This window comes from Larus michahellis, chromosome 3 (assembly GCF_964199755.1).
Source record: "Larus michahellis chromosome 3, bLarMic1.1, whole genome shotgun sequence".
Taxonomy (NCBI): Eukaryota; Metazoa; Chordata; class Aves; order Charadriiformes; family Laridae; genus Larus; species Larus michahellis.
Genome location: NC_133898.1, coordinates 13402764 through 13418389, shown reverse-complemented (window position 1 = coordinate 13418389; position 15626 = coordinate 13402764). Strand labels below are relative to the sequence as shown.

Genomic DNA, 15626 nt, shown 5'->3' with positions numbered 1-15626 from the left:
ATGGCGGAGTGGTTTGGAAATTAGCACTGTAAGTGAGCGGTGGGAAGTGTCATTCCGCCTCTTTAATGTCTCATTAATTAACCCATCTGGGCCGGGAGCAGATCGATGCCCCGAGGTGGGCGAGATGCCGGTCTGGCGGGGGCAGAGGCGCTGCCTGGCTGTGAGACTCTGGGATTATTCTGCTTCAGCTCTTTGTAGAGCGGCTTCAACTGATCCTCTGGGCTTATTCCTCACCCTTTCGGGTGGCAGGTTGGGCTTGGTTGGGGCAGGTTTGTGCCATTTTAGGGGGCTGCTCCATAGCTGTATATGCGATGTGTGAGGCTCAAGCTGCTGGTGAAGTGGCAGAGGCCCCTAAAATGAACACCAGCATCAGTTTTTCTTTATTGCTCTGCCTTCAAAATTGAAATCAAATTGGACTCGATGGTCCTTATGGGTGTCTTCCAACTTGAGATACTCTATGATATATGAATACGATTAAATAAAATAGAGTACCTCACTGTGAGGGGTGATAAGATACCGCTTGGGCATAAAAACGCTGCTGCTGTGAAGTCATAAAAGCTCTTTACTTGCGGGATTGCGTGGCCAGACACCTCTGACCTCTACCATTTGCTTGCGACGGGTTGGTCCCATCGGTGCCAGGGCTCCTCGGGGCGCTGCAGCGTCCCTGGGATCAGGGCGCAGCCAGGTGCTCGGTGACTTCAGGGACACGTGGGGTCAGCTCTTAAGGCAGTGCAGAGACAATAGGAGCCCTCCTGCTTTTCAGCTCATCCTCCTGACCACCCACCAGGGAAGAAGAGGGAAAAGGGGAAAGAAAAAACAACAACCACAAAAAAAAAAAAAAGCCCCCATCGGTTTCTCAGATTTTCATGACAGAAGCAGTGTTTAAACTCGGTGTTTCCTGCAGGTGTGCTCTGTGACTACAAACGCTGAATGTGATCTCAGCCAGGCAGGCATTTTCTTTAGTCCTCAGCATTTTGCCTTTTCACCTCGTAAAACCCTTTCAGGCTAAATAAACCTTATTACAACAGAACCGCGCGGCGCAGCCCAGCTCCCAAAACCAACAGCCTGGGGTAGGACAAAGAGTAAAAATAGCAGAGCATCCCCATCGGCACCAGCGCCGAGCTCAGACGGTAAGACCAGCCTGCGCCATCCCGTCCGACCTTGCTACGTATTTATTTTTAATTACAGCATTCGCCTGCCTGATCAGCGATGACATCGTTCAAGCAAAGCAAGCGGTGGCCCGGGCGGATTAAAGGAGGGAGGGTGATCTTCGGGGACAGCGGGCGCGGGGAGGGAAGGGGAATGGAAGCGCTGCCTGAATGCAGCAGGACCTGCCCCTGCAAGGATGTTGCCGTCAACACCTGCCGTCGCTTATACCCGGGTAGCAGCAGATAGGTCCCAGCGCTGCACCGCAAGGACACCACGCGCTTATGCCGGCAAAACGCTCAAGGCTGGTTGTGCCTTGTAGAACTACGAAACACCGCGTTTTGCGGCTCTGCACCTCCAGCCCGCGATGGCGACATCCTTCGTCTTTTGGAGCGCGGCGCTTCTGGAGCCGGCACTGCTTTCTCCGAAGGAGGGAGCGGTCGCCCGCGTGCGCCTTAAGGACGGCCAGGGGGACACACACGCGCGCGCGCGGAAACGCGTGCCAGGGTGCGTGGCTGTTGCCTTGGTTTGTTTCCCAGCCAAGCAGCCCGGTGTGACTCGGTGGGAAAAGAGAGACCTGAGCAGCCGACAAGGGAAGGCATATGGACAACGGAGGGTGCCCAAAAAGGGTTTCCTAGCCGTCCGCGAAGACGCAAAAGCAAGCTGCAAGGGATGAGTTGCCCTGAGCATTGGCGAGTGGCCCCAGGGGCAAATACAGCATCTGATACACCGGGGAGGGCGTTTCGCCGGGGGGAAATATAGTAAAGGCGACCTGAGATTTGGGTGGATAAGTAGAAGGCCTGACTTAGCCGTGACGCCGCAGCTGTGCTCTTATCTGGCCAGAGGAAGAGGCTGAACAACAAAAGGGGCTAAGAAGCCGGGTTGATGCATGGGAAAGCCATTGGCCGAGCATTGTGGCTGCCCTTCTGCTGAGCAAATAGTTCAAACTGTTCATTCCCATCTCCTATTCTCTCCCTGGTACATTGTTTGTGTCCTTGCATTTCATTCTGCGAGGAAGATTGCTCTCTGGGCCTATAAGCAAACAGTCCAGAAAAGAGCCAACTATCCTCTCCTTTTCCCTGGAGAACTAGCATTTTTATTTCAGCTCCAAGCTGTCAAAGAGCTGGAGAGTTTATGTCAGTATCCTGAATTAATTGCTTTAAGCTGGAGCAGCCTATACCAGCCACCAAATGTCCAGAAGATGTTTATTAATAATGTTTCCTGTAGGTTTTTCGGTGGGTTGGGTTGGTTTTTTTTTTATTTTTTTTTTTGTTCCAAGCTGTGCTCTCACATACAGTGCCCTCTATTCACCGCCGAGGCGGCGCGCCTGACGCCGGGCGAGGGTGGTGAAATGAAAGCCGCTTATAGGGAATTAATAAAAGCTCCCGAGGTATTGTCAGTCCCGGCGCTCAACATGTCGGCGCGGCGGGCACAGCCGGCGGCTCGGAAATCTCCCGTTAGGACTTTTCGGGCGATGGGAACGAGAGGAGGAAGATGAATTGCTGGAGGGATCGAGAAGGAGCAAGCAGCAAGCCCTTGTTTAAACACAAATATCTTTGGTAATTAACAAAAGTGGCAAGGAAATTACTGATGGAAAAAAAACACATGAAAGGTAAATGGTTTTGTGTTTAAACATGATATATTTTAAAGTGTTCCCCAGTGTGAAAGTCCCTGTTTAAGGGAATGAAGTAATAAACCAATTTATATACCAATAGAAAGTCGAGATCCTGAGTGCCTTTGTGTAAATTTTCCACTTGACTTTTCATTATCTACCTGAACAAAATCAATCTATATGTATGGGATCAACATGCAATATGAGAGATAAAAGACGAAATAAATGTGCTTTGCATATCCCGCAGATAAAAGCCACCGGGCTCCAGGCGCTGCCTCCTTTCCAGGCAGATGCATTTTAGAAAATAAATCATTTTGCAAAGGAAAAGAGAGCAAAGCGGAGTGGTGCTTCTTAAGTGTTTGCTCCCTCGCTTGAAATATTGATCCTGTCAAATGAACAGTGGTTAATAAGTAACTCGGGGAAAATATGCCGGCTCTCTCTTTGCTCCCTGCTGTAGCACAGACCCATCTCTCATCCCTCTCCTGCTCCTGGGCAGCAGAGCCCTGGAGCATCCTCGCTGCAGGCTGGACCTCTGGGCAGAGCCCAGACGTGCTTGTGGGGTCCTTTCCAGGGTGGAGCAGATTAAAAGGAAGGCGACAGAGGCAGCAGAGTGGGGACAGACCCCAGCACCCTGCAGGAAGCCCTGAAAGCCCACAGCATTTCAGCATCTTAAGACCTTCTGCGCCACAAGCCCTGCTGCACCCCAAACCCTGCTGCATCCCAAACCCTGCTGCATCCCAAACCCTTCCGCATCCCAAACCCTTCCGCATCCCAAACCCTGCCGCATCTCAAACCCTGCTGCACCCCCAAACCTTGCTGCATCCCAAACCCTGCTGCATCCCAAACTCTGACGTGTCCCAGCCCTCGTGTTCACTCCTCATGGCCTTGCCTGCAAATGGCGATGGCGTCCCATCGCATCAGCCACTTGCACACCAACGTGACTTTCCCTTGCCTTGCCCCAGCAGGAGCCATTCCTGACCCAAAATAGCCACAGCTTCATCTGAGGGAAGAGTATTGCTATCGGGTGGGGGATCAGCTCTACTAAATTGGGCTAAATATTCAAAGTGGTGTACCGTTTCTGGGGCGTGGGAGCAGAGGACACAGCGCAGCATGGAGAAAATGCTCCCGATTTTCAAAAAACGCATCCATGAGCACAGATTTTGCTCAAGCAGCCTCAGCATCCCCAGTGAAACCGGCGGTTGCTGTGTTAACAGCAGCTAAAATACCTGCCCTTGCAAAGTTATAACCCAGAGCCTCAAGAGCCTGAAGCAAGTGCCCTGTCTTGTTGCCACGGTTTGTGTGACTTCTCCTTCCACCTGCCCTTTCTCCTCCCCTCTCCCTCTCCCAGGACCTGGCTGTCCCTTGGCTTTTTGCTCTGACAAAGCTTTTCTGGTTTCATGGATCCCAACATCTTGGAGAGACGGGTAATAGCACCCTCTTTTTTTTCTTTATGGTCGGGTGAAGAGGCAGGAACTCCTCATGTGTGGTTTTTTGGGTTTTTTTTCCCCTTTAGTAACAGGATATAGAAAAGGTTAAGAGGCACTTCAGCAGATACAACCCCCTCCTGGGCATGGGGGGGTCTTATTTCTGCGGAAACCCCAGCCCCGTTTCTGCAGCGGCAGAACCTGTCACCCTGGTTGATGTATTCCTCCTCCTAGCATCCTCGCGCCAGGGGAAAGCACTACGCGGCCCCGCTCCAGCCGACGGGCAGGCGAGCACCTGCCTCCCACTGATTTTATTGCTTTGACGGTCTCTACATGTCTCCTGGCTCTGGCAGCTGCGCTGTGGGGTCGGACAAGGGCATTTCTCCAGGTCGGGCATTGGATTTTTGCCTTTCCTTACGCAAAAGGCCATTTCCCGTCTTCTTCCTTCTTCTCCCCCTAAAAATCCAGACAAGAGGGAAGAGATGAGTGGCGGGGGGGGAGGTGAGAAAAGGGACGAAATAAAGAGAAAAGCAGGGGCGAGATGGTGACTTTCCAAACCATGGGGTTTGTCAGGATGCTCCCAAGAAACATGGTCTGCCGTTGGCTCAACATCTGCAGCTATTTTATTAGTTTGCTAACGATGTGTCAGATTGGACCCAGGGGTGACAGAAAGTCCTGGCAACCCAGGAACCTTGCAAACTAGTCCCGGCAAACCAGTCCCTTTTGAAACGAGCCTCGCCTTCTGCCCCCAACCCTGCTGCCTCCCACCCCCAGGGCTGTTGGGTTTGTACGCCCCCATCTCCCGGGCCATCAGCTCGGGAGCGATGCCCAGCCCCGTGCAGGGCAGTAAGGCAGCTACACCACTGCAAAACTCCGGCGAAGAAAACGGGTTCGCGCGTCCGCACACCCACCCCTTTGCGTGGGACACTAGGGATAGAAATAGCCTCGCCGCGTGCAATGAGTTACGTGGCGTGGAAGAAGTGGGGGGAGCTCCGAAGTGGGGCATGGTAGAAAAGCTTTGGCGTGGGAAGGGGTTTATTCATCACTTTGGGGGTAGCTTTGGCTGTTGGAGTTTATTCTCCTCTCCAAAGCTCTTCCTGAGCTCGCTCTTAGCATAGCACCAGCATGCATCCCTCAAAACCTCCACAAATTCATTTGTTCCTCTACTTTCTCAAGGCGCTGTTCCAATTTTGGTTTTACTTCCTTAAAGCCTAGAAGGATCCATCCTGGCAAAGCACCTTCTTAAGCTTCCTCCAGGCCAGGATAACATTGCTCCCCATCCCTGTCAGGAATTATTGGAGTGTGACACGGGTATCACACACAAGTACAGACACAAACAGGCAATCAGAGATGATAATCTGTGGCTTTAATAGGAGACGCGTACACGGCAGCAGCACACTCAGTGAAGCCCAGAAGTTTGCCCCAGCTACCCCTGACACAGTTTCCTTGTGCCATTACTGAAATAAATAAAGGAGAGTGAAGGGGAGTGTGAGTGCAGGCAATCAGCGAAGCGCCGCGCCGCTGCTTTGCTGCATGCAGAAGGCCGTCAGTGAGAAGCAAAGCATTTCAAGGTCTCCAAAATCCTTCAATACCGATGCCTCCAGTACGGGGGTGGGAAGTAAAATCAGCACATTTACGCTCCTCCGTGTTGTTGGCACTCAGTAGCTGTTTTCCAGCTGCAGAGGGATGAGGCTCATTCTTTTTACTGCCTGTGTGGGTCAAAAACCTGTAGAAAGACACTCCTTCCCTAGCCAGGGGTGAGCATTTTACTCCGGCCTTACATGGATGGCGCTGGCAGTGACAGACGATGTGGACAGGTAGAGATCTCCCCGCAGCAAGGATCTGGCTGCAGAAATCCCTGCCGCCTGCAGCAAGTGGTACGTCAAGGGCTTTCCTGTCCCATGGTTTATAAAAAAAAAATAAAAACAAACCCAATCCCTGGTAGGTGGGGGGCAGCAGGAAGGACCTCCTGCTGTGATCCTTGCCCAGTGCCCATTCCCGTGGCAGCGGGGCTGCTCACAGCCTCACTCAGCTGCTCTGTGCCTTTCCCCTGCCCTGCCTGGGGAAACAGTCCCTCTCCCCTGCAAAGGGGCTCTGTGGCCCCGGGGGAACTGGAGAAGGTGGAGTGGGAGTGAGGTGGGCTGTGAGGAGGGGCGAGCTGTTAGCATCAGTGAGGGGAAAGGGAAAAAAGGAAAGAAAGAGAAAAAACGAGCAATAAAAGGGGGAAGGGGGTAGAAACTGAAAAAATGGGAAGGAATGGGGAAAAAATAAAGAAAGGGGGAAAAAGGAAAGAATGGGAAAGAAGGGGAAAAGGGGAAAGAAATGGGGAAAAGGGAAGAAAGGGGAAAAAGGAAAGAATGGGAAAGAAAGGGAAAAGGGGAAAGAAATGGGGGGAAACGAAGAAAGGGGGGAAATGAAAGAATGGGAAAGGGAAAAGGGGAAAAAATGGAAAAAAGGAAAGAAAGGGAAAAGGGAAAAGGGAAAAGGAAAGAAAAGAAATGGGGAAAAGGGGGGGAAAATTAAAAGAAAAGGAAAGAAAGGAAAAGAATGAAGAGGAAAGGAAAGGGAAGGAGAGAGAAAGGGGAAATGGAAAAACGGAAGAAAAGGAAAGAACGGGAAAGAAAAAGAAAAGGAAAGACAGGGAAATAAAATTAAAATGAAAAAAAAAAAAAGCAAAGAAAGGTAAAGAGAAGAGCCCATGGCCAAATTAAAAGCAGAAGAGCTGTGCCCTGCTCTGGCTCTGTGCGCACTAGCCGGGCGGGAGCCGCCGGTGCGGGGTTGCGCGCCGTGCCCGCGGCTGCGGCAGCCCCTCTTGCGGGACGGTGCCCCGCGCACCGGCGCACACGCGTGTGCGAACGAAAAAGCCCATTTCGGGCGGGGTTGGGGAGCAGGGGGGGGAACAGGCACCCCCTCCCCGGCCCCGCTCCAGCGGCCCCTCGACTCCCGAGGAGCCGCCTCCGCCTCATTTGCGTTTTTTAAAAAGTTTTTCCTTTTTTTTTTTTTTTTTTTTTAACATGCAATTTCACGCCCGGCTGCACCTGCAAACATAACGGCCCGGCGGAGCCGCTGCCTGCCGCCCCAGGGCCCCCCCCGCCCCGAGCCGGCGCCGCGCCGCCCCGAGCCGTTGCCCCGCCGGTAGCCGAGCCCCGCGCCTTCCCGACGGCTTCGCAGTCCGTTTGGGGCCCTTTTCGTTAGCCCTGCCCGGTGCCCTGCGGGCTGCAGCGGCTGAACAAACCGCTGTCTGTCCCTCCATCCAACCATTTATCCATCTATCCCTTCCTCTGTCCGTCCATCCATCCATCCATCCATCCATCCATCCATCCACCGATCCCTCCATCCATCCCTCCCTCCATCTCTCCATCCGTTCATCAGCCCAAAACAACGTCCCGGGGTCGATGCAGCTTTTCCCATCCTCACGGCCCCGATTCGTCCCCCCACCCTCTCCCCAGGCTCTGCCCGGGCACCCCCCCACCACCCCCCGCCCCAGCCCTACCGTGACCTGCCCGGTGCCCTTGGCTGCTCCTGTGCACGGCAGGACAGCGGGTCAAACCCCTCCGACCGCCCCAAAAAAACCTCCCCCCGTTGTTTAGAGCCGAGACCCGGGGTTATAGGGGTGCTCCGGAGACCCTGTTGTCTCTGGAGTCAGCCCGACTCCCCGGGACGCAAGTGCTCCTTAAAGAAAAATTGGGGAAAAAAAACCCTGATTGTGGTGCCCGGCCGGGGCTGCGAGAGAATTCGGGTTTGTTGGTTGGGTTTGGGATTTTTTTTACCTTTTTTTTTTCTTTTCTTTTTTTTTAATGTGTGTTTTCTGTTTTGTTTTATTTTGTTTTCCCCAATAAAAATAACTACCTACTAAATTCACCTCTCTCCCCCCGGCTCCGTCGGTAAAGGATAAATATTTCGCTCGCCACCGTGGGAGCCCGAGCCTGAAAAACGACCGCAGCGAGAGAGCGAAAAAATAAACGCAAACTCCTTCTCCTCCCGAAACCCGCCGGCCCCAAAGCCCCGTTTTTAGCTCCATTGGCGACGAAGCTGTCCCGTAAATAACGAGCCGGGAGACTCTGCATCATCCTTTAATATTTACTCTTTTGAAGGTTAGGCAGGGCAGAGGTAACAAACTTTGAACGATTTTCTTCCTCCTCCCCTTTTCCGTCCTCTTCCCTACCTGGTTTTATGTGGTTTCTGGATTAATCTAGTGCGGAGCAGAAGCGGACTTTACCCGGCCGAAATATAGGATTAGGACTATTTCTAGAAGAAAGAGGATAGTGTGAACTGCCTTTAGCCTGCAATAGTCTAAAGCAGAATTACAGCTTGTAAAATAGGTCTCCATCAGTTTCCCAGGAGACGAGTTAAGCCCTACTTGGGTGTTCCAGCTCTTTTTAGAACCAGCAATAATTAGACTCATCTCACCCCAGAGTTGTCTGTCCGGTGTTGGGGTTTGTTGGGAGTTTTTTGGGGGTTTGGGGGTTTTTTGTTGTTTGTTTTTGTTTTTTTTTTTAAATCATCAATAACTACACTTTTGCCCACAATCCTGCCGGCGGGCGCGGGCAGGGCAGGCAGGGCTGGCGCTGCGTTATCCCGGGGAGGAGGCAGGGTCGGGGGGGGGCGGCGCTGGGGCACGGGCAGCGAGCCCTCCTCTTGCCCAACCTGGGCTTCCCCATCCAACTGCTGCCCGTGCCATCTTCTTTGTGCTTTTGATGTCTTTTGAGCCATCGCTGCATGTCATTAGGGGCCCGAACAATTAAAAGGAGTGCCTTCTCCCCCTCATCCCCGCCAACGGGAAAGCAGGAATCAAAACAGACATTATTTTGATTTTTGATAATTTTGATTTGGGGGCTCAGGCCGGCGGCTTCCCGTCTGCCCGCAGCCTCCCTGCCCGATCCGGCGGAGCCCTTACAGCCCCGTCCGGCACCATCGGATGGCACTCAGTTCCCCCTCCTCCCCCCCGCCCCACCGAAAAATAAAGCTGTATTTGGGGTAATTAAAGTCCGAAACGGAGCCCAGCTCTCTGCGCCGCTGTTAGCCGGGGAAACGCAAGCCCAGGGGCTTGAGGAAGCTGGGGATGCTCGGCTGCAGGAATCGGGAAAAAAAGAACCAGGGGTTGCGGGCAGAAAGACAGTGTCGTGCCCCCCCCGCTCCCCAGCCCCGTCCCCGGCAGGGATCGGTGCACCGGCAGCGGGGGACATCGTGTTCCTCGGGCCGGGGACAGCGCGGCACCCCCCGGGGAGGGATGCTCCGGGACGCCGCGGGCACTTCCCACTCGCGTCCCCCTCCCCGCGCGGGCGACAGGCGTTTAATGAGAAGTAATTGGCGAGCGCGCAGAGCTGCATTACGAGCGGGCCGGGCTGTTATGAATTATTGAAAGCCCATTAGCCGCCGTGCGCCTTCCCCTCTTGCCGGGGAGATGTAACCTGTCACAGCAGCGCGGGGACGGGGACACGCACCCGCACCCACGCACATCCCCGCTCCTGCCCTTGCCTTCCCGGCCTCGGGCACCGCGAACGGAGGGAGGACACGGCCCCGCGGGGGTCATATCCCCTCCCCGGGCCCTACAGCCCCCGCCGGCAGCATCCCGGGGACCACCTTCCCGGTCCTTCTCCGGGTGGGCGATGCCACTCGTGTCCGTGCCCGGTGCGGGAGTGCAGAGCGGGCAGTCTCAGGAAGGGCCGCCGTCCCCGTCGAAACTCCCGTTTTCCCTCTGTATCGAGGAAATACGGGCGGGGGAAATTTTTTTCCCCCTAGTTTTTGCCTACGCGGGTGTAGGCAGCCCGGCCGGGTCCTGTCCTCCCGGCACCGGCAGCGGTACCGGCAGCGGCGCTTTCCCGGTGTCACGGACACTGGAGAAATGCTTCTCCGAGGGGCGGACGCGGCGTGGTCGCTCCCAGCCCGGAACAAAAGAGCGCCACGGAGCCGGGGGGAACAACGCGGGGGAAAAAGGGGGAAAGAAATAAAAGACAAAAAGAAAAATAATAAAAAGTAAAAAAAAAAAAACACAAAAAAACCCAAAAACAAGTGTCCGGCTCGGAGGAGCGGGAGAAGGGCGGGAGGCTGGTCCCGCACGTCCCCGTCCCTCTCCCACCGAGCCACAACGACTCACCCCCTCAGCGAGGGGTTTTGGGGCTGAAACGTGCAGGAACGGCGCTCCGAGCAGGGCCGACCCCGGCCGCACCCCGCTCCCGCACGGGCTGCCCCCCCCCGCACCCCCAACTAACACCTCTTTTTCCCCCCTCCCCTGCTCGGCACCGCGCTTTTTCCTACTCAAACGGCTCCCGGTCTGGGAGAGGGGCGGCGGGGTGAAGACCTCCCCCCCACAAAACCCCGGTGCGAGGCGGCGGGAAGCATCCATCCCCCCGCGGCCGCCGGCCCCCGCCGCCTCCCCGGCTCCCCGCGCCCCGCTCTCCCCGCCGGCTCTACGGCGAGCTGGGGAGGAGGAGGAGGAGGAGGGAGGGATTGAAGAGAAGCTGAAGGTAGGAGTTAAAATCGAAGGAGAAGCAGGAGAAGGAGCGGCGGGTGTCACCTACCTGCGCCCCGGCCCGCCGCGCCCCGGCTCTGCGAGAGCTGGAAGCATCCCTGCATTTATTGGAGCTGAAACTCTGCTACTGTTGACTTTAGCACAAAGCAAAGATTTCGCTGCCCGCTAGTTTAAAAATGAATATTTTACCAAGATATCGATCAGCTTTATAAAATTCAGTTAAGCACAATGGCTCAAAAGGAGAAGGGGGGTGGGGGGGGTGGGAAGGAAAGAGACGCAATATAATATCTGTGTAAATTTGCTGAAGTATGACGTGGTGTTGAAAGTTTACCCTCCTGGAATTTGGATCTAGATTCCCCCCCCCCTTTTTTTTTTTTTGTTTACTGACTTTGTTTATTCACAGATCACGGTTGCTTAAACCGGCAGGAGCAGAATGCACTTGCAGGAAGGCTGGGGGCGGGCGAGTTGTGTGGGGCGGGGGGCGACAAAAATGCCAGGGGGTGCAAAGAAAAAGGAATAACGTCTAGCGTGGAGATTTTTTTCCTTTTTCCCCCCCACCCCCCCATCTCCCTCAAGTCCCCATCCTCGCATTTCAGCGTGAAGCAGGCCAGAGGAAGGGGAAAAGAAAATAAAAAGTGGGTGTGGGGGGGGAAAGACCTGCCTTTGGAACGGGCACCCGAACGGCACCTTGTCGTGCCGGGGCCGGGGCTGGAGCGGCGGGAGCAGCGGGCGGGGGCGCGGCGGGAGCCCGCCGCCCTCTCCCCAAACCGGCGGCACCCCCGCGCCCGTGCTCCTTCCCCGCGGGAGCCTTTTATGTGCTAATGAAACACATTGCATGCCTTGGTTCACAACGTGTGTGTCCTTGCCGTATAGAGACGGACAGATTTCTGGCTGGATCCCTGTTTTGTTTTTGGGATGGGGTTTTTTTTTTCCCCCTCTTCCCTCCCCCCCCCCTTCTCTCCTTCTCCCCTTTTCTTTTCCCGCGGACAATGCGGAATTTTAAGAAGGATTTGAATGTTATTTCGGAAAGAAACATCTATGACTGCCGTAAACGCGTGGGAAAAACAACAAGTGGTTGGGAAGAGGAGTAGGGTATTTACGGTGGGGAAATAAATGAAAATAATCCCGGCCGGGCTGCCCGGGGGTACCGGTGGGGCGGCCGGGGGACCCGCCGACGGGCCGTGAGGCTCGGAGCGGCCGGGAGGTGTTTAAAGGCAAAATAAAAAGCTCATCATCTTTTTCGCCTCCGGTTTATCCCGCCGCGGAGGTACCGGGATGTCGCCCCCGGCCCGCCCCGGGAAGGGCAGGGATACTTTGCCCCTCCGAGCCCCAATCCCCCCCGCCACCACCACCAACCCAATTAACACTGCCCGGTGATTGCGGGGCGAGGGGTAACGCGGCGAGGCCGGCTGTGGCTTTCCGTCCGGGGTCCCGAGCCAAAGGGTGTCTCCGCTCCCGACCCCCCAGCGCTGCGGGGGAAGACCGGCTCCCCGACCCCCGGGCCGCCCCTCTCCGCCCCCACCCCGGGCTGGCTTCGAGGGGAACCGGCGGGGAGCTGCGGGCCGAGCCGTCGGGATGGGGATGGCGGGCGCGAGCGGCGAGTCCCGGCAGAACAGAGATGCAGGGGAAAAAAACCGCCAATAACACTTTAATATAGTTCTGTGAAAATCTGGCTAGTCGCTACCAGAATACACATTTATAAGCCATAAATAAAGCATACAGAAACGATAAATTAATCAGATCCAAGTAGTTTACTCTCCCGGTAACATCAAGCATTTGTTTCAATTACAACGATCTATCCTGACTTTTTTTTTAATTTTTAAATTTTTTTCGTAATTTTTTTTTCTCTTCCCCCCCCACCACCCCTCTTTCCCCCACTTTTTACAACGTTACAAGACTTTCGGTCCTTGGATTCAAAACTAGCATGGGTTTCACACTGAAGGAGGGTTTCATTTTGTTTGTGTTGGTTTTTTTTCCCCGTCACTTCCACACAAAAAAATAGACATATTTATACCTCCTTGCGACGACGACAACGAAAAAAAAAATAAGCCCAACAGAAACCCCCCTCTCCCCATCCCCTCGCCCCCAACCCACCCCTCCCCACCAAAACAAACCACCCCACAAGGCAAACCAAGGGAATCGCAGGCCCCCCCACACACCCGGGCACGGGTGTCTTTGGGCCGGGGAGGGGGGTGTGAGCAACATGCCTGCCCTTGGCATGGGCTGAGATGCTTGCGAGACACACGGCTGCTCTTTCCCGAATGGATGCAAACATCTGGAGCCAACGGAAAAAAATATAGATAGATATATATGTATATGTACCGTGCTCAACAGCGTTCATAGTCCATTGCTCTGCTAGGGGGCTGCGTGGGGGCACTGGGGGCTTCTCCCCCTCACCAGGGGAGGTCTTCCCCTTGCCCCGTTTAGGAGGAGTTCATGATGGGCCGGGAATACACACCTTGGTAGTAAGAAGTCTCTCCAGCTAAAGGGGAGGACTCTAAGCCATTTTTGTTCGTTACGGGCCCCATGGCCAGGCTGCCGGGCATGGGCGAGGCGTAGCCCGAGTAGTGCATCACCTGCTCATAGGCCTTCAGGTCCATTTTGTGGTGGTGGTGGTGGTGGTGGTGAGGGTGGTGGTGCTGCTGCTCGGAGGAGGACATCAGGTTGTTGATGGAGAAGGGGTGGTTGAAGGCGTAGTGGTGCTCGGGCTTGAGGTGGGCATCATGCGGCAGGCCAGCATGTGGGGGGGCCAGGAGGTGCTGGGCTGGCGAGGCCGCCGGCTCCCCGGGGCTCAGCCCCGGTGTGCCCTTCAGGTCGGCCAGGGCACGCTTGTGGTCCTGGCACGGCGAGGTGCTGGCCGGGGACTCGGCGCCAGCTGAGCCTTCAGAGCCCCCCGAGGAGCTGCCTTCCCCGAGGGGCTGGCTGGGAGGTTGCCCGGGCCCCTTCTTGCCCCCACCGCCCGCCCCACCACCTGCCCCGCCGCTGTCCTTGGCGGCCAGCTGCTTCTCGCACTTGAAGCGCTTTTGGCGGCGCAGGTAGCAGCCGTTCTCAAACATGTTGCCAGAATCAGGGTGCAGTGTCCAGAAGGAGCCTTTGCCCGGCTTGTCCGGGGAGCGGGGCACCTTGAGGAAGCAGTCGTTGAAGGAGAGCGAGTGGCGGATGCTGTTCTGCCAGCGCTGCTGGTTCTGGCGGTAGAAGGGGAAGAGGTCCATGATCCACTGGTAGATCTCGCTCAGTGTCAGCATCTTGTTGGGTGACTGCTGGATGGCCATGGTGATGAGGGAGATGTAGGAGTAGGGTGGCTTGGCGTGTGTGTAGCTCCGCCGGTAGGTCTTTGGGTCCCGCGAGCGGTTGAGGTTGGATTGCCCGTAGATGGGGCTCATGGAGTTCATGTTGGTGTAGGGGGCCAGGGCATTCATGGAGCCCGCTTGGCCTCCCATGGGGCTCATGCTGGGACTCAGGTGGGCGCCCATCCCCGCCACACCAGCCGAGCCCATGCCAGGCATGGCCCCTGCACCCGGGGACATGCCAGTGAGTGAGGGACTCATGCCTGTGTTGGCGTAGGACATGTTCATGGAGGTGGCAGCCGTCATGTTGGCCGTGGTGCTCATGGCCGACATGGTCATGTACGTATTCATGCTGTTCATGCCCAGCCCCGCGTTCATGTTGCTCACCGAGGAATAGCTCTGCAGGGGCAAGCGAGAAAGAGGAGGGAGATTGGCGGGGGGGGACGGGAAGGAGGCAGGTTGGTAGCCCCGTCGGGGACAAGAGCAGCCCGGGGAGCAGTGGGGGGACACCCCTTCCCAGCCCCGATCGTCACTGGCGAGAGCCTCTGCAGCCCCGGGGCTCCGTGCCCCGCGGGGCGGGAAGGGTTAAATCCCGTGGCGGGGGGTTGTTTTTCTCGTTAATGAAAAAGAAAGAAAATAAAAAAAAAAATATATATGTATGTATAAAAAAGAGACGGGATGGCATCAGGATCGGCGGATCCGTCCTGGAAAAGGGAGCTGGAGGAAGGGGAAGGGACATCCCTGCCCGGAGTGAGAAAAATACCTGGGGCGGGGGGGTGGGGGGTGGGTGGGGGGGTGGGGGGGTGGTGAGGAAAAAATAGCGACCCGCCGCCCGGCAGCACCCCGTTTCCCCGCGCCCCCCGGGACCCCCCCCCCCACCCGCGCTGCCTCCGCGCCCCTGCCCGCGCCCGGCGCAGCCCTACCCGCAGCAGGCAGGCAGCGAGGAGCCCCGGCTCGGTATTTGATGGCAAAGTTAATCTTGTCCCGGGGCTGGCAGGGCGGGAGGACCCCGGCCGGGGCCGGGGCGGGCCGGGGCGGGGGGCGGCGGAGCCCCGGCTCCCCTCCTTACCTCGGGCTCCCCGTAGTAGTTGCTCCAGTCCGTGTGCTCATGGCCTTCCATTTTCACCGCTCCCAGCATACTGGAAGTGGAGTGCATGGCAGTTTAAAATTTAACAGCCACAACAAACGACGACAGAGAGCAACCCAAAAAAAAAAAAAAAAAAAAAAAAAGAGTCCCCAGCCCTCCCTCCCCTCCGTCGGAGCCTCTGGAGGAGGAGGAAGAGGAGGGAGGGAGGAAGGGGGGGGGGGGAAATCGAGCGGCGCTGGGGCTGGGGTGTTTTTTTTCCCTGCTGCTCCTTGGGTGGGTTTTCGCAGTGTTTCGCGGCGAAGAGTCGCCCGGAGGCGATGGAGGAGCCGGAGGAGGAGGAGGGAGGAGGGAGGAAGAAGAGGAGGAGGAGGAAGAGGAGGACAAGTGCTGCAGTGACGTGGGTGCTCGAGTGATATAGCACGGAGCGGCCGGGCGAGCCTCCAATCCCCAGGTCCTCGGCTGCCCATTTGAATAATCAGCTCACACCTAGGCGGGAGAGGCTCCTCCGCGGCCCCCCGCGCACCTATCCGCACCCCACCGCCGAGCATTGGGGGCCCGGCAGCACGCCGGGGCGCCGGGACGAGCACCCCGTACCCAG

General features: G+C 56.3%; 1 protein-coding gene across 1 annotated transcript; it reads right to left on the bottom strand.

Annotated features, from left to right (window-relative positions):
• Positions 1-12241: 12241 nt before the first annotated feature.
• Positions 12242-15360, bottom strand: FOXA2 (forkhead box A2). Its single transcript, XM_074578194.1, has 2 exons — positions 15011-15360; positions 12242-14340 (listed from the first exon to the last, which is right to left on the bottom strand). Exons 1-2 carry the CDS (start codon positions 15095-15097, stop codon positions 13078-13080), a joined length of 1350 nt encoding a protein of 449 aa, XP_074434295.1. The 5' UTR covers positions 15098-15360; the 3' UTR covers positions 12242-13077.
• Positions 15361-15626: the final 266 nt, after the last annotated feature.

What these genes read in the sequence shown, in the direction of transcription:
- FOXA2 (XM_074578194.1), bottom strand. Translation starts at nt 15,097, where the DNA reads ATGCACTCCACTTCCAGTATGCTGGGAGCGGTGAAAATGGAAGGCCAT. An exon ending in ACTACTACGGGGAGCCCGAG is followed by an intron (nt 14,341 to 15,010) that starts GTAAGGAGGGGA and finishes TTGCCCCTGCAG; the next exon opens with AGCTATTCCTCGGTGAGCAA.